At 36.4% G+C, this 24,278-nt stretch overlaps 3 protein-coding genes across 6 annotated transcripts; 1 reads left to right on the top strand and 2 right to left on the bottom strand.

The window, feature by feature from the left end:
- Positions 1–4,829: 4,829 nt before the first annotated feature.
- LOC119984497 (4-hydroxy-tetrahydrodipicolinate synthase, chloroplastic-like) lies at positions 4,830–9,200 on the bottom strand. Its single transcript, XM_038828483.1, has 3 exons — positions 8,814–9,200; positions 7,486–7,569; positions 4,830–6,061 (listed from the first exon to the last, which is right to left on the bottom strand). Exons 1-3 carry the CDS (start codon positions 8,897–8,899, stop codon positions 5,134–5,136), a joined length of 1,098 nt encoding a protein of 365 aa, XP_038684411.1. The 5' UTR covers positions 8,900–9,200; the 3' UTR covers positions 4,830–5,133.
- Positions 9,201–12,421: 3,221 nt separating this feature from the next.
- On the bottom strand, positions 12,422–13,833 carry LOC119984268 (AT-hook motif nuclear-localized protein 22-like). Its single transcript, XM_038828132.1, has one exon. It carries the CDS (start codon positions 13,424–13,426, stop codon positions 12,497–12,499), a length of 930 nt encoding a protein of 309 aa, XP_038684060.1. The 5' UTR covers positions 13,427–13,833; the 3' UTR covers positions 12,422–12,496.
- A 7,129-nt stretch (positions 13,834–20,962) lies between these two features.
- On the top strand, positions 20,963–24,273 carry LOC119984271. 4 transcript variants are annotated; one of them, XR_005464845.1, is made up of 3 exons: positions 20,963–21,517; positions 21,787–21,844; positions 21,982–22,350. XR_005464845.1 is itself a non-coding variant. In XM_038828135.1 (2 exons), exon 1 carries the CDS (start codon positions 21,034–21,036, stop codon positions 21,502–21,504), a length of 471 nt encoding a protein of 156 aa, XP_038684063.1. In that variant the 5' UTR covers positions 20,963–21,033; the 3' UTR covers positions 21,505–21,517; positions 23,569–24,273. The 4 variants fall into 4 exon arrangements, 2 of the variants coding, with proteins under 2 accessions (XP_038684063.1, XP_038684062.1); XR_005464846.1 differs by having other exon boundaries at positions 21,931–22,350; XM_038828135.1 differs by lacking the exons at positions 21,787–21,844; positions 21,982–22,350 and adding an exon at positions 23,569–24,273.
- Positions 24,274–24,278: the final 5 nt, after the last annotated feature.

Here is a 24,278-nt window from a genome sequence, read left to right as displayed (position 1 = left end):
TAAGAAAACGAGATTGAAGGAACAGAGTACTTGTTTTCTAGCTGAGATAACAACTCTTGGTTCTCTTGGTGGAGAAGAAGAGCTTTTTCCCTCAGCTTCTCATTCTCTCTCATGATGCTCTGGTTCTCCTTGTACAGCTTTAAATTCTTTATTTCCATCCTTGTCCTCTCCCCAACCATTCCCTTCTCTCTTGCTTCTCTTGTTAAGCGTCTCCTCCTGCTATGCAACAGCTTTTCCATGTTAAAAAACAGAGACAGTAAAACAGAGAGTAAAAACAGAGAGTTATGAAGAAACCAACCTTCTGAGGCAGTAAACTTGAACAGTTTTTCGCTTTGATGGATTTCCAAGAGCAAAGTACAATGGAGGTGATGTTGAAATGTTATTGCACATCTTGCTATCTACTTGTTTTGGGTGTATATATATATATTCGTGTGTGTATATATATAAGAGAGATTGAGAGAGAGGGAGAGCAGAAAAGAGAGCAGAAGAGGGAGAATTCTATTATCAATGAAGATGGGATTACTGGGATTTTTTGGATTGGTAAGATGCAAGTTATATAGCTGGAGATATTGTGTTTGTATCTGCAAGAGAAAGAGAGAGAGAGAGAGGCTTTTCATGGTAATGATGAAAACAGAGTGTCATGATTACAATGGGCAGCAATAGATGAAAAAATTGCAGAAGAAAAACAAAAAGGAGTTGGTGTCTTGCCTTGTTGTTTCTTTGGCCTTTTTGATTGCACATGATGTCTCAAGTCTTAACTCTCATCAAGTTTAAGTTGGGAGGGGACTCACAGAAAAGGACCCCAAATATTGAAAATGGTAGTTAGAAGTTTCTCTTTCAGTTCCAAGGAACGTACTTGATGAATGAGATCCCAATTGGGTAAACCACAAGAGTTAAAGACTATCATGTGGGGTGTAATCATTTTCTTGACATCATTGCCGTGGAATTTTACTCTAAATTGTACAAAAATTCAAACATTGCTAGCTTCGTTGCATTTGCTCCAGGGTTCATATTTGGGGCAAGAAGAAAATGTTAGGTGCCGTCATTTGGTTATGAATTGCATTCACATTTGAAATGTTTTTTAGGGACATAATAATCCGGGAGTTCATGCACACCTTTTTTAATGAAAAAAAAAAGCGTATTAGCCAATTGGGACATAATAATCAGAACGAAAACCCAAACCAGCAAACGAATCCTGAAATATGACTTTATTTTTCTTGAATGTGTGTTGAGCACGTTTAAAATATTGATAGGAAATTACATATCAAAACCCTAGATAGAGAAGGAGTGAAAGACACCGACAGAGATGAGAGTCAAGATGGACATTTTTCTTATGAGCCTATGGGGCTTGATACATTTTTATGACACCCGATCTGATACGTTGGCCTAATACATTTTTTTATGGCGCCTGTTATATTTTTTTCATTCGGGGCTTGATATATTTTTTTTTCCTGGAAGTCTAGTATATTTTGCTCAATATATACAATAGATTTAAATGATTTCATCACTGTGGATCGGATCATGAAATTGTTTACTTGTGAGGTCCAATGTTTGACAAGTTTATAACTAACTAGATACGTTTAAACTACTATGGATGTGAAACCAAAGAAATTAAGTCCAACAAATAGCAGAACCTAAAAGGGTTCACGAGGTTCCATGATGTGTTTTTTTTCATGGCTTTTAATATATATATATAACCATACAATATATATATATATATATATATATATATATATACACACCTAAAGAAAAAGATAAATAAATCTCCTTATCAATGGCAGCAGTGCATGTTTGACAGAAACAGCCATGAGCCAAGTAAAGCAAATTAGTCAAAGTATTTAAGCTTTATGGGGTTCATCCATTCATAATTAGTGGGCCTCCAAAGTCAAAGACTTTTTGTTTCTTCTTTATAAACTTATCAAAACCTTGATCCCCCACAGTAGACCCTGCTTAAGACATCCAACCCCACCACCTAATCCCATTCAAAGACACACTTTTAATGATGTTTGGAACATATATACGCCTATTAATTAGCTACATATTATCAATGTTCAAGAGTCAAAGATGGTGATTAGTCTTAACAAATCACAATTTGAACATAACAACTTCACTAGAGAATATGTACATGTCATGTCACATACATGCATGGTCGTCAAAAGAGATATTCACACAAAAAGATTTCTTTCAAGACTCTGAAAAGTATACACAAATTGATCATAACGGTTTCTTTTTTTGCTTTTTTGTATGAGAATATCCCATAGAATACGTCTGCAACCCTCCAAGTTGAAAGTGTGTAAAATCAAAACTCTTCTAATTTTGACTCCATGTAGTATTGTACAGGAGTGTAAAAAATCAAACCACACCGTAATCCAAACCGTAAACCAAACCGAAAATAATCATTTGGTCCGGTTTCTCGGTTTATGGTCCGGTTTCGGGTTAGAAAATACAAGTTAATCGGTTTTCGGTTTACGGTCCGGTCTCAAAAATTATAATTCGGTCTCAAACCGAAAACCGAATAGTATTTTAGGTTTAATAATATTCTTATAGTTTTATATAAGTAATAATATATACAAATTAATATGTAATATACTTTTATATGCTAATATAATCTAATTAAGTAATTAATCATCATCTAATCTAGACATAAGTCACGTAAGTACATAACTAAATAACTAATAGTCTAATATCTAAATGACTAAATAACTAAATAATTATCCGGTTTAAACCGACAAAACCGAAAACCAAACTGAATTTTTCGGTCCGGTTTAAAACGGGTTGTACAGATTAAACGGTCTGCTCGGTTTTGTGGTTTCCGGTTCCAAACCGAACCGTCAAACCGAACTTCCACCCCTAATTGTACTAGCCTTTAGGGTAAGAGGTAAATGCTAGAATGCATGGTCAGGGTTGGTTTATATATATTGGAAGGAATTCTTTTATGTGGATTTAAAATACGGACCTTTATTTTCGTGGTTGATTTGGAACATACATGTGCGATCCAAAGTAATGGACATTATTACTTGTCATTCCACTTTTCAACACTCTCAAAAGGTGTCAGCATTTTAACTTCGCACATGAGGATTCCTATATATGTTGGTATATTTTAAATACTAACATATATGTTATTTAAAATGTTGTGATTATTTGGTTCAATTTTTGTTGATAGCATTTATGCTGTTCAAAATTATGTGACAAATTGCATATATACAAGGGCATTTCCAATTCACCAAAATAACAAAAGCAAGTCAATTATTAAATTATTTCATATTTTAAGGGATTTACGAACATATCCAATCAAAAGCCATGATTAATACTAAAAAATAAAAATATTAATTATTATATATTTAAAAAGTTAAACAAAAATTAAAAATTGTCGGACAAATAAAATCGTGTTATGTTAAAATTGAATTGATTTAGGATATTATTTGGAACATGACTTAAAAAAGTGGGGTATTCAGAATATTTGGGGGTTAAAAATTAAAATCATGAATTGCTATCGAAATGCTATCTTCGGAATGCTCCAAAAAATTTCACATTTATGCTATTTCAAATAAGGCGTTTGGTTACAAAGTAGCATACATGAAACTTAGGTTTAAATTAATTTTCAAAAAGAAAAAGAAAAAGAAAAAGGAAATTGAAATTTAAACACATTTCCTTCTAACATGCATGCATTCTATAGGCCTAGAATTCAAAGTAATAAAAAAAAGGTTTAAATTAATTTTCAAAAAGAAAAAAAAAGGAAATTGAAATTTAAACACATTTCCTTCTAACATGCATATCATGCATGCATTCTATAGGCCTAGAATTCACAGTACTAATAATGTTTATTAACATGGAGGTTCACGTGTATCTATCTACTCATAGTGGGCCAAATGGGGTGGGTGGGGGGAATGAGTAGGACCTGGAAGAAAGAGTAGATAGGAATGATAGGGTTTAAGGGTGGTGAATGGAGTGAATATATGAAGGCAGTCAATGTGGTTAGGTTGTTCTGCTTGTTTTGTCCATTTTCTTGGTGTAATTGAGTACCAAAACCCACCCTCATTTATTTGGAAAATGAAACCCAACCCCATTTTGGATTCTTCTTTCTTCTTCTTCTCCCTCATCATCATCACCTCTCACACTCTCTCTCTCTAACTCTTCCATAAGATGGTAGAATATGATAATGATAGTGGAGTTCCTTGTCCAACTTCGTCTGAACCACTCCACATGGTCCCTTTTCTTTTATGTGGCCAATTGAACATTTAGCTAGCTTGCCAGCCCATAATGGACTGGACTGGATGGATGGTGTTGAATAATTATTTGAAATAATATAAATAACATTATGTAACATAAGATTGAGAATCTAAGACTTGTGGGTAAGTCTTATATTTTAATTTGTTTTTATCCGAGAACGATATCATACAAGTTTATCATTTTGGACATTTGATGTGTCTAAGCTCAGACACAAGGGTATTACTTGTAGTGAAAGTTAACTTAAGACCTCCTGATTCCATGCGATTTAACCATAGAAAAATTCACCAATTAAGATATCACCATGTGAGTTTACTTGCTTTATTCCAAAACATGTAAATCTTCTTTCTCCATCATGATATTTTGAACATGTCATCTCTGTTGAGGTATTCGATTAGGACAAGGACACCACAATGCTAGGCCTGACTATTTTTCTTGTATTATTATTTCCATACAATGTGATGAAGTTGGTCAATAACGAAATCAAACATCCTTTGATTTCAAAATGATAATATTATATAATTGCACCATCTCTGAAACCTATGGAGTCTTTTGTCTGCAAACTTAGGTTAGTGAAAAACCAGAACCAGAATCCTTTACTGTCTCATAAAATTTAGTGAAAAACCAGAACCAGTAGTTCACTATATATTCAAACAGGCAAATCCAATCAAGAAAAATTGCTACAAAAAGATCATCATCTCAAAACATCCATGAGCATAACACTCACTGATAGTCGGTTCAACTAGCTTTATTTTTCACTCAGAACTGAAAACAGGAGATTTACTTAACGAACATTTCTTTGAAACATATATAACCAACAAAGGCAAGTTCAAACTGGACATTGGAATTTGGTTCCTAAACATGAAAGGTGACTGATATCGACGAATCAAGACAAACTCATCATCATCAATATCGACCAATCAAGACGAACTTATCATCATCGAGGACCTGGACGTCTTTTTCTCCAACAAAATGCTCCCGCCCAATTTGGTTCACTAAATTCACAAACTCCATCCTCTTTGCCAAAGGAAGAGGTACATATGGTAATCTGAAAACTGGCCTCACGACACCTAGTTGCGCAAGAGCAGTATTCAACCCAATGGGATTTGGCTCCTGGAAAAGCCACTCAATAAGAGGCAAAAGCTTTGCATTAAGGGAAGGGTTCTTTCCCGAAAACATGAGTTCTCGGATTAAACCAGGAACTAAGTTGCTAGTGACGGAAATCACACCAGTCGCTCCATAATCCCATCTTGCATCATGGCACTGATCATCATTTCCACTCCACACCACAAATCCCTTGTTTGTGTACTCTTCGATCCTATCATTTCCAACACATTCCTTGATGCCTGCCAAGTTAGGACTTTGTGCTAAAGTATGAATCACGCGTGGAGGGATATCTTGGCCAGTTCGTGATGGCACATTGTATATGATAGTAGGGCCCATTGGCAGCACACTGTCAAAGTGAGAAACCAAGCCTTCCAAAGAGGTTTTGCCATAGTAAGGATTGATGTGAAGAGCAGCATGCATTCCAACAGCAAAACCTTGTTCAGTGGCATGAATGGCTTCTCTTGTGGAGTTGCTTCCTGTGTTCCCAATAACCTTGATCGATCCCCCAAAACAGTTCACAGTGTGGCCTATAAGCATTATATGTTCATCCCAACTCATGAGTTGGCCTTCACCAGTTGTGCCACCAACAATAACACCTTCAGCACCATGTTCAATCTGTTTATTCATCAGGTCATCGTATGCTTCCAAATCAAATCTCCCATCAGGCAAATATGGGGTTTTGAAGGCAGTTATCAGCCTGAGAGACTTTATATCCTCTGTTGATGTCCTACAAGCACAGTAGGCAACATAATCATAACAATTATACAAGGCAGTAAAGTTTTCAGCTAAAGAAATTTAAAAGAAACCCAAAACACATAAACAACGGCACGTCTGCATGGTTCAAAAAAAAGAAAAAAAAAGAAGAAGAAATGGGTCTCATTTTGCACAATCAAAAGACGTTCTTATTGTTCAAAGGTATGCCGTATGTATATAATAGAACCACCCACGGTTAAAGTCTACAGTAAGGCTATGTATATAATAGATCCACCCACGGTTAAAGTCTACAGTAAGGGTGACTTCTCTGTCAACTTTTCCACTATCACCCCCAAAAAAACTTTGCCAGTACGATTAATATCTGGATTTGAAATCACTGCTTATATATCTGGGTTTGAAACAAAACTTGTTAGGGTTGGGGCAAAGTAACTAATCGCGACATGGTATCAGAGCGAGAGGTCTTGGGTTCAAGCCTTAGCATCCATAATTTAAAAACTCTCATTTGTTGTTGGCCCAAGTGTGAGCCTTTGTGTGTGTTTGTTGTTGCCCCAAGTGAGGGCCTTGTGTGAGAGTACCCTAGTGTTGGGCTTCATTTGTTATGCATGTGTTGGGCCGTCATATTGTCCATCCCACACGTGAGGGGGAAAGTTAGAATATGTATAAATGATGCGAAATGCCCCAACCCAACGAGTTAACTTATTGGGTTGAATGACAAAGTAACTAATCTTAACAAGGGTAAACGCTGTGACATATCATATTGTTTGACAGGTTGGAATATCTATGGTAGCGCCCATTTGAGGATCGGACAATGTGCAGACTATTGACAACATGCTTCATACGCATTGACACTAAAGTGAGAATCAAAACCTTTCAACACATTGCTGCACGTAGAACATATTGTGACACCAACTGAGGTATCACTGTGAGTCCTAAAAATGAAATAATGTCGGAAAGACGCTTTATTTACCATTTTCATGTGCACTCATGCTTCCCCACATTTGCAAAATAAAGGAAACTCAAAATGTTATTGATGTGTATGGAAGCTGCATCAAATGTATCCTCTCCTTTCATTGAATTTAAAATGTAGTTATTGTTCTTCAGGACGATGTGCGGGAGCAAATATTTAAGGAATATTGTGGAAGACAAATGCAACAACTATGACACCCATTTCAACCCTTTTTTCTTTATGCACCTCAAGGGTGAGTGCCCTCCAATACCAAACTCCTATCATGCATGCATTATTGAAACATTGAAATACTAATCAAGAAAGTGACAAGTGTACATGTGCATGCATATTTATGTGTATGCATGCATTACACACAGAGATATGCAGGCTGAACCAGAACAGAATAACAACACCACCAAAGTGTTCACAATCTAAATATTCTAAAAATGAAACTAGTATCTCAAGCAGATCTAGATAATACATTAACTTACCTATTTTTTACCTCAAAACTACGCATTGGGAGATGGAAATTAGGTATAACAGCTGCTTGCAGAGATCTCCATTTAGAATTCGTCCTGTTTCACACAGAGAGTACTGGCATTAGCAAATCCAGCAGTTCAAGCAGAAAAGGAAGTCGAGGAAAACATTTAGTATCTTTTTCTAATCTGCTTACCAAAACTAGAAGTCACCTTAAATTGAAGTGCAGGACTTCACACTACAATCCCTCATTCCATGAAAATTGAATATCCATTTTCTTAGAAGAAGAGATATAAAGGAATTAATGGTTCAAACATAACTAAAGAAACCAACAAATTCTTGAAAATGTAGCATCAGGGCAGGATACAATGTTCGGGAAAAATTGCAGGAGTAGTACGTAAAAATACTTATATGGACATCAAATTGGCAGAAATTATCAATCTAGACTCAAAACCTTTCAATTCAAAAATGGAATATCTGCATCTTCAGAGCAAGTATAAAATACAAAAATTTACATGAAAGTAAGAAATCAACAATATGATGTCTTGAAAAATCAAGTCCAATTACCTTCACAACTAGAAATCAAACAGCACTGGACTTATGTAAGAATATTAGCTTTCAAGTACAAAAGGTCCAGAGGGATGCATTAGCCTGCCTATACCTTGATGGGGAAAAAACTGCTCATACTGAACAACACTAACTAAATAAATAAGGTAAAACATACTTCATCAGTTCATCTTAACATCAATTTAGACATTAGCTTCGTTTTCACCATCACCTAAACTAGTAATATGACAACATATACAAATTCCAAACATGATTCTAGGTCGCTATCAATAGCCCAAGATTCATATGCCTTCAACAATGTACGAAGATTTCTTTGAGTAAATCATGTCATAAATTTATGAGAAACATAACCATGTAACAGCCAAGAAAAAAGCTAAAGAATGCCTAACCATATGGAAAAGTACAATATTTCAAACTAATTGGAAAAAAATTCGACACACTAATCTCAATAAGAAAAAGACTTCTTCACTCGATAAGAATGATGAAAAGTATAACAGTCATTGAATCCTTATTACTAAGGGGCTCAAAGTCTGAAAATTAACAGGTGTAAAATAAAATAATTCAATTAAAATCAAAGAAAGTAAGAAACCCAGGATAAGAATATGCAAGTAATGAACTTATTCTCAACATTCAGCAGAGACATGAGAGAACAAAAATAAAAAAATAAAGAATGATGTAACCAATTACAAATTCAAATAAACTATAAAAGATTATATAGTATTCAGTTTAAATTAATGTTAATCAATAAATTAATTGAGAAGGGAATCAAAGTAACCTCTTGTAATTGTCTCCGCAATTAGGACGAGGAAAATGGGGAGCGGATTCCCTCAAGCACGGACCAAAGCTCCTCAGCGTCCCCATCTCTTATCTTCAATGAAGCCAAAACTCGCAAACCTAACGAAATCAGACTTTTGATACCAGTTGCTTCAGTAACACAAATTCAGTCCAAAACGGACCAAACGTATTAGCAAAATCGAGACTTTTCAGTAAATGGTCGAGGTGACAATCGTGATAATACTGGTAGTAGTAATCGTAATGGAGGGGGTTGGGAGACGGGAGAGGAGGACGGTGCTTCGGCGGCTCTGACTGGCCATAATGTCAGCGAAGAAATTCGGAGACTGAAAACGTAAAGGGGCCTCCGGAGCTAGAGGACCCGATGAGGTGGCTGTAGAGTTTTAGGGTTTCGGTAATTCAATTAGGACAATCAGGCCACGGCCCATCAAAATATGGCCTCCTGAGTTAAATAATGGGCTTCGAGATGTAGGCCCAATCTAAGTGAGGGCTTGATTGGATAGAGCATACGTATATTATGCTAGCAACCACACGCTCATTTGGAAATAGCATCCAAACCAGCATTTTAGTATCATTTGGTATAACATTTTCAAATTGTTCATTTTAATAGCATTTGGATATTTTGACCACTAATTACCTGAAATATCCCCACTTTATTACTGATATTCCAACTATGCCCACCTTAACATGGATTTCTTATTTTTCTTATTTATAAAAATGAAGAAATATTATAAAATATTTATAAACATTCTTATTTATCTAGTTTCATGCATCAAATTTTGAAATGTTTAATTATTTAAAAGGAAAAAAAAAACCACCCAAGAAGGAGAGCGTAAAAAAAAAAGGAAGAGAAATCATTTATATTTTGAGTATTAAAAATTGCATTTCAATTAAATAGAACTTCATATATTGGATAAATTGAAATAAAAAAATACACTTGTCAAAATAATTAGACTTTTTAAAAAGCTCTACGTTTAGAGAAAAAAAAAATAGATATAGAAATGGTCAAAAAACATAACTAGTGATGATAACTAAAAGGGCTACGCCATACCTAACAAGAATCTAAACAATCAAGTACAAAACCACAAAGGAAGAATTAAAGATGATGCATAAGAAGGGGAAAAAAAAAGTGTGAAGAGGGTTTTATTTTCCAGTTATGATATGAACCAGGAACTATGAATGTGGGGGGTTCCATAAGCTAAAAAGAGATATATCATTAATTTGATACGAAGCACTTGACTTCATAAGATGTACAAAGTACCAAAATAAAGCTGGACAAGATGGGGCAAAACATAATAATAAGCACGGAATCTGAATAATTTTATATGTTTGTACCCTTAATCATTGAAGTGGAGTCCAAAGACTGAGAGAGAGAGAGAGGGGTGCTAATCATGAAAGAACCAGAATGGCATTATATCAAAGTACAAAAGATATATGGTCCACCAAAACTCACATCAAAATTTAAAGTTGTTGAAAATAGAAGCTTCGCAGACAAATACAGAGTAAAATAAAACATAGCAATCAAAAACATATAGAAACAACAACAACACGAGATTTTATGTGGTTCGATGAAAGTGTCTACATCCATGGAGTCTATAGCTTATTTTCATTATGAGAAATTCAATGCGTACAATTGATGGAGCTAGGGTTTTTCATTTATAGTCGACTACTTTGGTACCCAAAAAATATAATTATACCTCCATACTAAAATAACCAACACTCATTAGTAATACCATACCATAGCGAGGGAGCTCCCTTTTTTTAGAGTTTTTAGGTGTAAAGTAATTCTTCTAATATGATCTACTTTATTTAACAGCTAATATATAAAGGCCTATTTATAGAATCAGAAACTTGTAAAGGACCAAGCTATGTGAGGTGAAAGCATGATATAGCCAACAACCCCTTAACCAAAGTTGTTCAGACATATGCTCGATTTGATGGTACGCAAATTTGAGTCCCTCACCACTTACTTAAAAAAAAGAAGGGGAAAGCATGATATGATTGTATCACAAGCTCCATATTTTTTTTAAAAAAAAACAACAACAACAACTAGGTAATTAATCACAGAGTATATGAACAAGAAAAAGGGTTCCAACGAAATGTAATCAATTAGGGAATTTATTGTCTCTAGCTAGAAAGGGTTATTTCTCCCTTAGAGCCAACCCTAAATAATTTAGTACAAGAATGATGATGATAATGACTGTCTCTAGATCAGGGAATGAATAGAGATGAATTGTGTTTCCAACTTAGAGATTTACTTATTCAAGACATATAACTACAAAGAAATGAGAGGAGTTGTAATACAAAAGAAAATAATGAATATATATGCACAAAAATAGTACGTATTCATATAAGGCTAATTGGAACAAGTATTACGATCAGGAAGAAGATAAATTTACTAAATCATTGATGACAGCCCTAAAATCCAAGAATAATGAATTGAATTGAAGCCATCAAAATCCGACACAATCTAGGATTAAAGAAACTTAATTTTTCATGACTGAGAAAGATCTCTTGAAACTCTAGTTGGAGAAAAGAAACATTGGAGAGTATTAGAATCCACAAATATTCTTTAAAGAAGGAAAGAAAGGAAGAAGGAAGGTATTGCAGTTGAGTACTTGAGAAAGAGAAGCACAGCTAGGGTTTCAACTGTCTTAAGGTAATAATAACTTACCTTTGCTTTGCTTGTTGATTTACTGTTTCAACTTCTACTTTCTCTGAAGGTGGCTGGAATGACAGTTTTGAAAGACTTAACTTTAACGCTTGAGGTCTGTTTGTCTGGCCTGCAGGTTTGGTGCAGTTTGGAGTTACCCTTTAATATGCAAAGGGAAGTTTTTTGCCTCGGAAAGGAACTTCCTGCAGAGGCAGCTAATGCATGCACGTGTAACCCAGCACCACCCAATCTTCATTCATTCGTCTTTGCAGGCAGGCACTGCCACTGCTTTCCACATTAATTCACAAAACCCTAGAACCAACTCAGACTTTAAAAGAAAAAAACTACATAGAGTGAGCCCTAATGCCCATAACCTCCCATATCATATACATACTTCCTTCTTTCAACTCATCATCATTCACAACCCCCACCAACATTAGAAACAATTACTCACTTAAAATGAACCAACTATAATAAGCTAGCCAGCTAGCTAGCTCTCAATATGAAAAACTTAAAAGACTTGAAAAAATAAAATAAATTTCATGAAATCAACTCTATTACTTACAAATATTATATAAGAGTACTAGCTAAAAATTAAAGAAAACAAATAATTGGTACCTCTTTTTTCTAAACTCCTATAGTGAGACAGTACTGGTAAGAATCTCAACAGCTGATATCTTTATCATTTTCGCACATAAAGTTTACCAAAACTTCAACAAACAAAGAGCTGCTTCATCTTTCATTCTAACTAAATCAAAGCAAAACAAGAAATCTTTTATTCTAACTAAACCAAAGCAAAACAAGAAAACCCCACCAAAAAAACTCATCATAAACTTTGTACATCCTTCTTCAAATCAAACTCAATTTGTGATGAACACCGATCTCTCGAGTTATTTAAACAACAAATTAAACTACCTTATATAAAAGAAAAAGAAGAAGAAGAATGAAGCGGTGATTGATTTAAAGAAATGATGAAGAAAAAGAAGGAAAAAAAAAACATAGTTTATGTTTGATTAATAAGGAGGAGGACGAGCCCAATAAGCCTCAGATGGCATTTGCACAGAATTTAGAAGATTTGGTGGCAACCCATGAAGTAAAGAACCACTATTCGGATCTTGTAATAGCTGCTGCTGTTGCTGTTGTTGTCCAGGAATTCCCGGAGAACCTAAGGGCCCACTACTCCCCGGAATCTGCACCGCCGACCCCTCATCCTCCTCCAATGGAAGCCGCTCGTAGGCGGCATTACCAAACGAAGCTGCCATAACAACCACCGGACCGGACGCCAGTAACGGCCCAACCACACTCCCTCCCACAACCTGACCTTGTCCACCGGCCAAATAGATTGTCAAACCGGACGCGGCCGGTGGAGCCGGAGGAGGCAAGAAGGATCCAGAAAGTGAGAGAATCTCAAATCTACCTTGTAAGGAGACAACAGCAGCAGGTGAAGCTGGTTGTCTTAGGGTTACATTAGTGACAGTTCCATTGCCACTCAAAATACAAACCCCTCTCTGTCTTCTCCTTGCGAAAGTTGAAACACTCTCCATTACATCGCATCCGTTGGTGATCTCCATGACGTGGGATCGGAGGGAGTTGGCGCTGTCTCTTGTGATTATGATTGGTGGTTTTGGTTTGTTCTTTGACCCGGCCGGCCTTCCTCGTGGTCTTCGCGTAAATTCTCCTCCTCCTCCAGCTCCTCCTCCTTCTCCGCTGCCACCGCTTCCTGAAGGGACTAATTCCTTGGCTTGATCAAAGATGCTTGTGTTGCTGGTGATGTTGATATCTTCGCGATCCCGTTTCTGGCCGCGGTTTAAGCTACCATTGCCAATTTGTTCCTCTTCGGAATTCAAATTTTGGTGTTGGAATTGGTGGTGAGGGTGTAGATGGAGATCTCTGGCATGGAAAGGAGGAGGTAGAGGACGACCATGTGCTGTAACTGGATCCATCTTTTTTCTTGTTTGGTTCCTCTGAAACCCTAATAAGTTAATATCACTTCTAATTACATACAAAAGAAAGTATGAATTGAACTGAAAGAGTAGTAGAGAAGAGAGAGAGAAATTTTGGGTTGTTGTTCTTTGGGTGGATATAGTAGCTAGCTAGATATCAACTAAAAAAGAGAGGGGTCTAATAAGCATCAGTCACCAAATTTTCAGGTGAAAGAGATGAAACAAGTGATCATCTTTCTTTTCACCCTACTACTACAAACTCATGTGATGCGTAGTAGGAAAATTAAGTTGGGTTTTGGCTATGAAGATGAAAAGTTTGGTGGTTAAGACTTGAGAGTCTGGAAGAGAAAGAAGTGCAAGAAGAGAGAGAGGGAGAGAACTAAAACTAGAAGAGGAAATCATGTGGGGTTGGGGTTGGGGTTGGGGTTGGGGTTGGGGTTGGGTCAAAGTGCTCAATGGATTTAACTTTGGTAACAACTCTAAGACAAACCAGCGTGCGTGTGGATGGTGAAAAGTGGGTCCTACCTTTTATTTTCTTTTTTTGTCTCTCACAGACTCACACACACCACCATGGCACCATCCCATGTTGTGCCCTTCTCTCTCTTATTTCTTCCCTTGTTAATTTCTTCTTTATATAAATCAAACTACTCTACTTCTTCCCTTTTCTCTTCTTTCACTCTCTCTCGAAGCTTGAGTTTCTTAATGAAAAAGAAACCAAACAAACCAATAAATGGAAAACCTTAAAGGTAGGCCTCCCTTTGTGTATTGTTTTGCCTCTTGTCCAATCAAGGCATGGTTAGCTAGTATAGAGTATAGTTGAGTTAGATTTGTGCATATGTTTTGGAGTTTGAAGAGTAAGAAAAACAAAGACGAAACTGATGGTCTGAAAAAGATGGTGGTTCCTCATCAGAAGAGAAGAAGCCGGTGCGCGGGCGTTACAACATGGAGATTATGGAGAGAAGTGGCATTTACGTGATTAAGGGGAAGAAGCAGGGACATTTATGGAGAGGTGGAGTGGGTGCAATGTGTGGGTCCCGTCATGGGAAATAGCAAGTGGACCCCCACCAGCACAAATAGCAGGAGAGTCAGGGCGTGTCTCAAGGGCGACTCTGGATTCTCGGAAAACGAGAGCGACCCTTCTCTCTCCATTCTTATCAACGTATACAATGTGATCATGATGTGATGTTTATGTTTTCTGGTCCCACTCTCCCCTTATCATTTACACGTGTCATTTACCCAGGTCACTGTGTCTCCTACTCATCAAAGGTTCTTTGTGATCATAATTGCATGCAAATTATTGGATCAAGATTTAGGTTTGAAATCCCACTGCAGCCATCCGATTGATTTCCAATATATTTATCTGTTCCACAACAAAAATGATTTCAATTTTGCAGTTATTGGCAGATCTACCAACTCTTAATTTTGTTCCTTTGCCATGGATTAATTAATTAACAAATTGATGCTTTCTTTGTTCCGATTTCACAAATTGTTTGACAATTAATTAATCATCAATTTGTTTTTTCTTAAGATTTGATTATACAGCATTTGATGAGACCGACTATTGTCATCATACTTTGAAAGATAATGTGTAGCTAGACAGTTTCAACACTGTTAGCCAGCACCACCAAATTTAGAGACTAGTAGTAGGGAATGGAAGGAGGCAAATGTAAATACTATATCTCATATCGGTTTGGCTTAATCTAATCTGAGTGATATATATAAGTAAAGTCTTATCATCTCTCACACAAGCGTCTCGTTTTCTAGGCGTACGAATAAATGGCGACAACCCATGAAGAACAAATTTGGGACAAACCAATGACTCGGAGCTGACAATATCCTTAACATGTTTGGAATTCAATTTCTAGAAACAAAATGCACACCGGTTTTGGATCCACGTGTGTGCTGTTTCGAATGTATCCACTTGTGTGTGGTTGAAGAATCTCATTCCTCTCAACAATGTAGTTGAATATAAGTTGTGTAGTAAGTACATCATGTGTCTAAGTTCGTTGGTAAGATTATTTGTTGTCACATCATGAGTATCAAAGGTAGGACAACAGACGGCTTTCTACTTTCAAAATCATGTAGACATATACATTCTCAGCTTGCATAACACTAATTTTGCAATATCGATTAACCCAAGAAAAAAAAAAGAGATATATAAATAAGAAAAATAAGATGGTGATTGGATGAAGAAGAATCAAGAGAGAAGGAGGGGCCCACTCTCTCTCTCTCTCTCCCAACCAAACAAAGACAACCAACATGATATTTTGTAATACAATTAGTGTTTGTAGTGCAATTGCATATATAAGAAACCAAAATAAGAGACAGGTATTATCCATTGAATAATAACATCAAAACAAAAATTCATGGTTACGACTTACATACACACCCACACACGCGCGCGCGCACACACACACATACATACATATATATATACACAATAATTCAACAAACCGCATCATTTTCTATAACGTTGTAGCGCTTGTAATTAATGCCCCCACCACTTGTCTTCTAAATTAAATACCAAAGTCTTCTTCATCACCAAACGATTTCCCTTTTCTTTTTTCCCTTAATATCTTGTACTATTCATATGTATGAATATAGGTCCCAATTGGGTATTGACTTCCATGAACTTATTAATTTATGTATGTATGTACATATTTTTATGACAAACACAGGATTTGGATCATCAATTTTTAAAGGACATAATTGACATGCCTTTTTTTTGGATTATGGATATAACATTCGTAGAAAATGAACCAGAAAAGGAGAAATCTATATTGAACATGATCATGTATTGCAAGGGATTTGTGTACTTTTGAACTTCTTGAAGGATTGACATTATCAATGAATGGTCAATTCAATTGCCAAGGTTAGGGATCACAAATCTATATGTTTAGCTTTTGATAATATCAAAATAACCTTCATTGAGATCTTGACACGTGGCATGTAAAATTATGTTCTCACCAAGTCAAGAAAATGTACTTCTTTGGTTACTAACCAAGGTTAAACTGAAGACACCAACCGAGCAGAAGAAATCTGAAGAGTCAACATAAGGCATGGCAACCGAGGAGAGAGCATCTCGACAAGACCGATAGGCCCCCTCGGTGTAATACCGAGCATAGCACCTTAGTAACCCTAGTGATTAAACACCATTAGGAAATCAAGAGCTCGAGAGGAAACCGACCCCATTTAAGAAACGAATCAAAATAGGAATCACCTTCCTATAAATTCACCTAAGATCAAGGAGAGGAGATCTACTTCTATCAAAACCGGATCTCATCTTACTCATATAAAAGGAGACCCCCGCTGCAGATAAACGATCCTAACTTTTGTACTCCTGCACTTTATTAAACAACCTGAATACCGAGCACTCCCATTTAATTGATAACTTACTGACTTGGATATTGGGTCTCTAGAGCATACTCTCGGGAGCCCCTAACTAACGTGTTCTTTTGTGCAAGTCATCCTCATCAGTACTGAGGATAACATCTGACGTCAATCCTACCGCCTGATATTTCATCAACACCGAAGATAGTTTTTAACGTCATCAAAGCTTAATCAAGCGACAACCTTTAGTTTTTTGGGGTCGGTCAAACAAACTTGACTGCTAAAATTTTGAATTTGGTGAAAGCTAATAAGTTAGATTTTCAACCAAAACATAGTCTTCCCTTTAGAGAGAAGAAACTAGACCAAAAGCTTGCTTTAGGAAACACCCATGCAGCTTTGATGCTAATGCTACAACAATTAACCAATATACTAGTCAATACTTTATCGTAGTAATCAACACTTCCTTTCTAATAAACAAACATCTAATCAATCCCATTATCTTTTTGAAATTAACTAAAGCTAATCCATAGACAATATGGACCACATCATAATAAACACTATCATATATACACTTCCATGTGAAGGGCACCTATGTCTTCGAATCACACCAAATGATGTGGTTTATAAGGAAAGTCCAAACTTTTCTTCATCAATAAATTTTTTTCTTGGATTTAAGTACCGTTAATTGTGATAGTCTAGAAAAACAAAATCATGCAGACTCAATATATTTATAGTGAACCGATAAATCCAAAACAGATTTGAGTGGACTGTGATTTCTGATAATTCTTTTAATTAATTGTAACTCACTTTTCATTAATAGTGGTTTGAGATTGTTGTACCCATTTCTTCATGTCTTCCATGGAACTCCAATCCAAAACTCTCTCTTTCTACTTAATTAATCAAAAAAATTGGGCATTGATCAACGATAATATTTAATTCTAGTGAATAATGGATCTGCCGACCAAGCTGATCAGGTTCCCATGTGAATGATAGTGATCGATTTGGAATCCTTAGTCATCTCTCCACCTGCTTAGCTAATTAATCAATTAATTAATAGGATTAAACAAACTTTTGTATCAAAAGCTAGTGCAAATGGGCTAGCACAATGTCAAAGATTTCTTTTCCCATTTGATTGTTGCCCGTAAACCCTAATTTTTCGCCTCTATTGTTGTCGTGTACTGAATCGATGGATCGATCCTTTCCACCTTATTTTCTTGCTCTAATTTTCTTGGAAAAAACCTTTGTCGATAAGGTCAAACAAGTTTTCAAATAGACCCATTAATTTAAAATGATTTGAGATTTCCCCAAAGTAAATATGCATTTCAGCATCATATGAAATCTATGGAGTAAGATTTGGGTTAATATGAAATGGGTTTGCATTTTTTAGATTTACTGGACCATATTTTTAAAAAAAATTTGTAACCGAGGATGATACAATACAAGCTTGCCCTTTAAATATCCGACGTGGATCTAAACTCAACTCATAAATTTTACAACTAATGATAAGTTGGGTCAAAAACCAATATTTGGTTATAAGGATATTACTTCCTGTGAAAATCGAATTCAAGACTTTACAAATCATACGATTTAACCCTCTAGAAATTCATATTTTTTAGATACTAAATTATATCAATCAATTGGAAAGCACTATCCAAGCAAAATAAGGTTTTATATCGGGCAAAGTACAGCTGATATTCATAGATAAACTTTTATTTTTTTGGTAAGTCATAGATAACTTTAATTATATATTGTGTTCCTACATATTTGGGAGTGCTCATAATTAATTTATTAGATTCTTTTGGCTTTCAAAAGAATTTTATGAATTTGGGAGCAACAGAAACATATATAATTAATTTAAAGTAGCAAGTTAGTTTTAAAATATAGTAGTTAAGTAGTTAACACTCATTACTACTTTTATATGTCTAGTACTTAGAATTGTTAATTTCCAAGGACAATGTATCGAGGATCTTGTAATCATGATAACTTTGAAACACTAGTTAATATTGTATCTTTTGAACTGTGACAATCTATTGCACTATGGTCTATGGATTGCCCCTAGCTTTTTTTTTTTTTGGTATGATAAAGCTTACTTTTATATATTTATAGATTTCTCCCACTTTAAACTTTAACAGATCAAGCGAAGGCCCAATCTGTTATGCTGCACAGATTTGGGCCTATGGATCCAGAAAAAGCCCAATATTTTATGCCGGACAATTGTGGGCCTGTTTTACTTTTAAGGACTATCAGTTAGCAAAGGAACAGTTAAGACCATAATTTCAGCCTCATATCAGTCTCACGAGATAGCATTTGACACTAAAATGCTAGCAAAAATGTTTGAGAATTCGCACCACGAAATGATTGTTTGGCATGTGAAAAACATTTATATTAGGTACAGGTTGGTAAAAATGTTTTACCAAATCGACCCTTAATCAACGGAATTGCGTCACCACATGACATTCCTCGCTGAATCCGGCTCATGTCTTTGGCTCCATTGACCCTAAATTACATCACATCTACCAAAGTATTTTTTTTCTCAGATACCTACAGGGTGGAAAATCAAGTTGAAGACCATAAAAATATGTCGTACTACAATGGTGACATCGGAACCGAGGATCCAATACGAAGGAGGAGGCTCGTTTAGAGAAAATGGTGGAGATGATGATGTTCTGAGTTCGTGAAGCTCTCTGTTGATGTAACAGTGGTTTAGTTCCCTCCAAAATTTTTACATCCTCTCTCTTGAGTTCTAGTTCATAAATTTGGGAACGGAATGTGAGGATAAATTTACATCCCCATTTATATACTTTGTTGTAATGAATATTTGTTGGAATGAATTTTTTGTGGAGCATCTCCTTTGCATACTCTTTTTGAGTTGCTCTTATTATGAAATTTATAGGGGATGCAAGATTGCATTATTTCTTGAGTTTTTTTTTCATACGGGTCTTCTGTACAATTTTAAATACCACAATAAACGTCATCTACATTGAAGTTTTTTCAAACAACGTCACCAACGCTTTCTAAGAAAATTGAATGACGCTACACCGAGGAAATCGTCTGAGTTGGAGATTGAGGATTTTGACACCTCTTTTTGAGGAATTGGGAGAGATGAAGGACCTAATTTCGAAGAAGGCATGGAGAAATAGAGATGAAAATCCTCTTTTTGAGGAATTTTGACAGCTCTGTTAGACTTTTTTGAAGGGTGCCATGGCGCTTTGCTAAGGATTTTGCGAGGCAAGAAGATCTACATTGACGATAACCATCAAAACCAGACAGCGTCGGCATGAATCTGATTTTGTTTTCTTAATTTTATTATTTTGTTTTTCTAATAATTCAATATATCAACGATGCTATGCAAAATATTGTATGATTTACAGTGACGCTGTGTTAAATAGCGTCATTAGTGTTTTTTTTTATTTCTAGTTATTAACGTCGTTTCAAACAGTGTCATTAGTGAAAATTTATTTCAATGACGCTATTGCAAACAACATCAAATGCCATGATGGTAAATAATTTTGAGAAAGACTTATTGTGCTATTTAAAATTATGCAGAAGACCCGTACGGAAAAAGTCTTATTTCTTAGGACCCAGACTCAGAATATATAATTTACGTTAGAATAACAAAGAAAGGGAAAAAAAAATATTATTTTAATAAAAAAGAGAATATGATAGATAATTTAATGTAGTGTTGATTGGATAGAGAATTTGTAAAATAAAAAATAGTGGTATTTGTCAATATTTTGGGAGATGTGTTTTGCTGAGATGGATATGAATGAGAATGAAATGTTACATGTATTGATATAATGACGTAAATCTATTGGCTTAGTTTTTGGTGTAATAGAGGTGAGGTCCGGTATTGATTTTTGACATAATTGTGAATGTGGTGTAAGTGAAGCTCATGTTTGGAGACCAACCATATCTCATGCCCTTATGTTGTCCACAACAAACTAACAAATTACCATCAATGGAGCTATTTTATTCCCATGGCCTGTTAAAACTTAAAAGAGACAACAAAAGTCAAAATACATCTATGCCCCCTAAAAAATAAGTCATTGTGGTTGCTCTAAAAACTCAATAATGCAGAGAATCCGTTAGGATGAACTGAAGTGATATTCAAACTTAAAGCCCAACAACTTTTTTATTGGGCTGGAAGCATGGACCAAGCCTAACTCAAGCCCATGTCAATTAAGCATAAAATCTATCCTCCTCAATCGTCAGTTTCGTGTCTGCATCTGCTTCTGTAACTCAAGCGACCCTCTTCGAAGAAACGAAGACCCACTGAAATGAGCACTAGCCTGCAAAAATGGCGAAATATGGCGATCCTTTCGAATCGTGTTGTCAAAGACCACGCCGGAGTTATTCTGCGCCTGTTGCACAACGGCCCAGACACTTTAGAGGAGTTATTAGACCGCCACGTAGTGAAGAAAGAGAAATCCTTGGACGACGACGAGGAAGAGTTGCTTAGACGGCGACAACTCACCAGCAGCCGAAGAGAGGCACTGAGTCTTTATCGAGATATCCTCCGAGCAACCCGATTCTTTATGTGGCCAGATTCGCGAGGTGTGTTGTGGCGAGATATATTGAGAGAGAACGCGAGGAAGGAGTTCGAGGATTCCCGGTTCGAGACGGATCCGGAGATCGTGACCCGGTTACTCATCGGAGGTCGTGAGGCAGTGCAATCGGCCGTAGATAAGCTCGTCGAGAAGCAGAGGCAGCAGATTGAGAAGGAACGTGGTGGTGGAGATCAACGTTGATAGACTGATTTGGGTAATTTTGTCATTTTTCTTCTTCTTTCTATGGTTGTTCTTAATTTCTGATAATTGCTTACAAATGGTTGTGCTTTGTTGCATATGAATTCAGGAATAGATAGTGTACATGGAAATTGATCAAAATTGTTGCTTGTAAGATAAGGTCAATTTGTTGCTTGTAAAACAAGGTCGGGGGGTTACATAAGACTGCGGATTTACATTTTTAATTGGTTTGATACATAAATTCATGGCATGACTCTGTTGTGTTGTATGATTGTTCTGATATAGATCCCTGCAAACCAGAGACCTTAGCACAGAAGCTCAAATTCTAATTAGTGTAATCCAGGTAGTGCTATTGTGCCAAGTTCCATAATATTAATAAGATTGAAAGCAGAGGGATTAGGATTTTCTAATGCTAAACTAGGTGTGTAGATACATGGGGCAAAACTTATGTTTTTAACGATGATTCCATACCCATCGCAGCTGGCATTTGTTTGTGAAGCTTCAAGGACTTTCAACTATTCCTTTATGTTGCAAGAGAAGAAACAAGGTCTGAGTGAGGATGATTCTGGAGGAATAGTGTCTTCCCCTTCAAAATCAGGCACCTCAAGAGGCTGAATATATGACTTAGAAGAAAAACGGAATACATGTTCTCCATTACTCAATCTTAAACTGCGCTCTGCTTTCAGGTTCTTTTTGTTTAATGTATATTAGAATACATGTTTATGTGTTAGATTCTAAGGCTTGATTGGTACTTGTAGTCCTTCCCACAAATGGGACGAGTTCTCTGCAAAGATAATGTGTTTTGACTCTGTTCCTTTCTCCTCTTTATTTTGATAAGTTTTGCCCTCCTCTGATGGACTGTCATGGTTAAGTGCATTATAGTAGGCTGTCTACTTGCATTGTTGCAAACAAAGCAACATCCTTCATGAATTCTCTCTAGTACTTGAAGGTCGCAAGCATCACTATTGTTAATCATTGGAATTGAAGAGGCCTCTTTGTTAGGACATATAATTCCACATCGGCAAGACACTTATATGCCGAGTGGTATACATGTAAAGCCCACCTTCAAACAATTAACTAGACCTTTTCTTGGGCTTAGTGATTTGGGATTCGGTTGAGTTGCTGGGCTTAGGAGAAACAAACATGTAAGGATAATTTGATGTATCAACGGGAACTGAAACCCTAGAGCGGACAATATGATTGGTTGTTTGGGGTGTGGATTTTTGACATAATATCGTAGCAATTTGGTCTAGTTGGACTAAGATGACCAACATAGGGATCCCTCGCACGTGGAAGTACTTTGTGAGGTGTTTGAGAGTTGGGTCCCCGAAGGGCAATGCAAGACATGGCATGGAACATGGTGCAAGGTAGGATTTCAATCAAGTTAATGCCCAATTTGGATGAATTGAAGTAATCTTTGTTTCTTCGACTATTGAAGTGTTTGTAACATTTTGTTTAATTTTCTGAAGAAAGATGAATCCTGATTCGTTTTTCCAGTGGAAGTCGTTTATGCATTTTGATTTCTGACCATGGTTGTGGCTCTCTCTTTTTCACACTCACTATCCCCATCAACCTTTGACAATGGAAGGTTCGGTTGCCATGAGTTTTGGGGGGAACTAATTTTTAATTCATGGAAAGTCAATATTTTCAACAGTAAACTAAAATTTATACCTGCACTAGCTGTTTTGAATAATGTAGAGGAAAGAGAGGTGACAGAAATAGGGAAAGATGAACCAAGGTATAGGTGGCTTGAGGTCGGCCCTTCTACAACAGAAGCCTAAAAGCAGGCCATATCTCAACTCCCACCAAATATGACCAAGCGATGCTAGGCATTCATGATACAGATCATCTGCTACGATTCTTGGAAATGCACTTTTCTGGATTTGTTAGCTGCGTGGGTGAGATATATGAAGCCTAGAAGAGCAGATTGGCTTGTGGTTCTTCTTATGGAAGTAAATAAGTTGGAGCATCCTCGTTATTTTGAGGTATTGCATCTCTTTCCAAATTCAAATATTTGCTGATACTTCTTTCGCTTTAGTACTGACTTACTTTGATTTCTTGCTCTAGTTTTGTAAATTTTATGGACAAAGTTTGGGGGATGGAGTTCAAAGTAAAGATCAAAATTAAAGATGGCTGCGGAACCTCCAAAGAGAGAGGAGGCAAAGTGCAACCACAAAAGCATCGATAGGCCCGATGAAAGCAAGGTGCCAAGGTAAAGGTACTCTCTACGCTTTGCCAACATGGTTGCCACTGTGAAACAACCAGAGGCTAACCCAGTTCCCACAAACGCAGTAATCAGAATGCTTGGGTCAATTTCAATGGCCAAATGAACCAAAGGACCAATTGAAGCCCCTTCAAAAAGTGCGTTGGACTTTCTACTTTCTAATGGTTTTGGGGAGATGTGGAATTATTGTAGGAAAAGAAGCTTCAGAAGTGCTGGCTCGAAACCAATGTACAGAATCTTTCTAGCTTCGATATCTTCCTGATCAGGGCCTTGGACTTTCTAATGGTTTTGGAGAGAAGTGGAAATTATTGTAGGAAAAGAAGCTTCAGAAGTACTGGCTAGATGGTTTGGCAGACTTGGAAAGGTGAAGGAAGTGGAGCTTGTTTTGAGAGAATATGCTGCAGGGGGGATTTTTTGTTGAGTTCCTGCTTCCTAGCTAGGTATTCTGGTTACTTCGTCTCGTTGCCTCGCGCTAATTACAAACCATGTAAGTCGATATTAATATTCTCATACATACAAATTGTCGGGGCTAATTCCACAATCCAAGATTATC

This window comes from Tripterygium wilfordii, chromosome 18 (assembly GCF_013401445.1).
Source record: "Tripterygium wilfordii isolate XIE 37 chromosome 18, ASM1340144v1, whole genome shotgun sequence".
NCBI lineage: Eukaryota > Viridiplantae > Streptophyta > Magnoliopsida > Celastrales > Celastraceae > Tripterygium > Tripterygium wilfordii.
Note: the sequence above shows the minus strand (reverse complement) of the source record. Positions and strands in the feature narration are given on the sequence as shown.

What these genes read in the sequence shown, in the direction of transcription:
- LOC119984497 (XM_038828483.1), bottom strand. Translation starts at nt 8,899, where the DNA reads ATGGGGACGCTGAGGAGCTTTGGTCCGTGCTTGAGGGAATCCGCTCCC. An exon ending in TGCGGAGACAATTACAAGAG is followed by an intron (nt 7,570 to 8,813) that starts GTTACTTTGATT and finishes TGTGTGAAACAG; the next exon opens with GACGAATTCTAAATGGAGAT. An exon ending in AGTTTTGAGGTAAAAAATAG is followed by an intron (nt 6,062 to 7,485) that starts GTAAGTTAATGT and finishes CTGTGCTTGTAG; the next exon opens with GACATCAACAGAGGATATAA.
- LOC119984268 (XM_038828132.1), bottom strand. Translation starts at nt 13,426, where the DNA reads ATGGATCCAGTTACAGCACATGGTCGTCCTCTACCTCCTCCTTTCCAT.
- LOC119984271 (XM_038828135.1), top strand. Translation starts at nt 21,034, where the DNA reads ATGAGCACTAGCCTGCAAAAATGGCGAAATATGGCGATCCTTTCGAAT.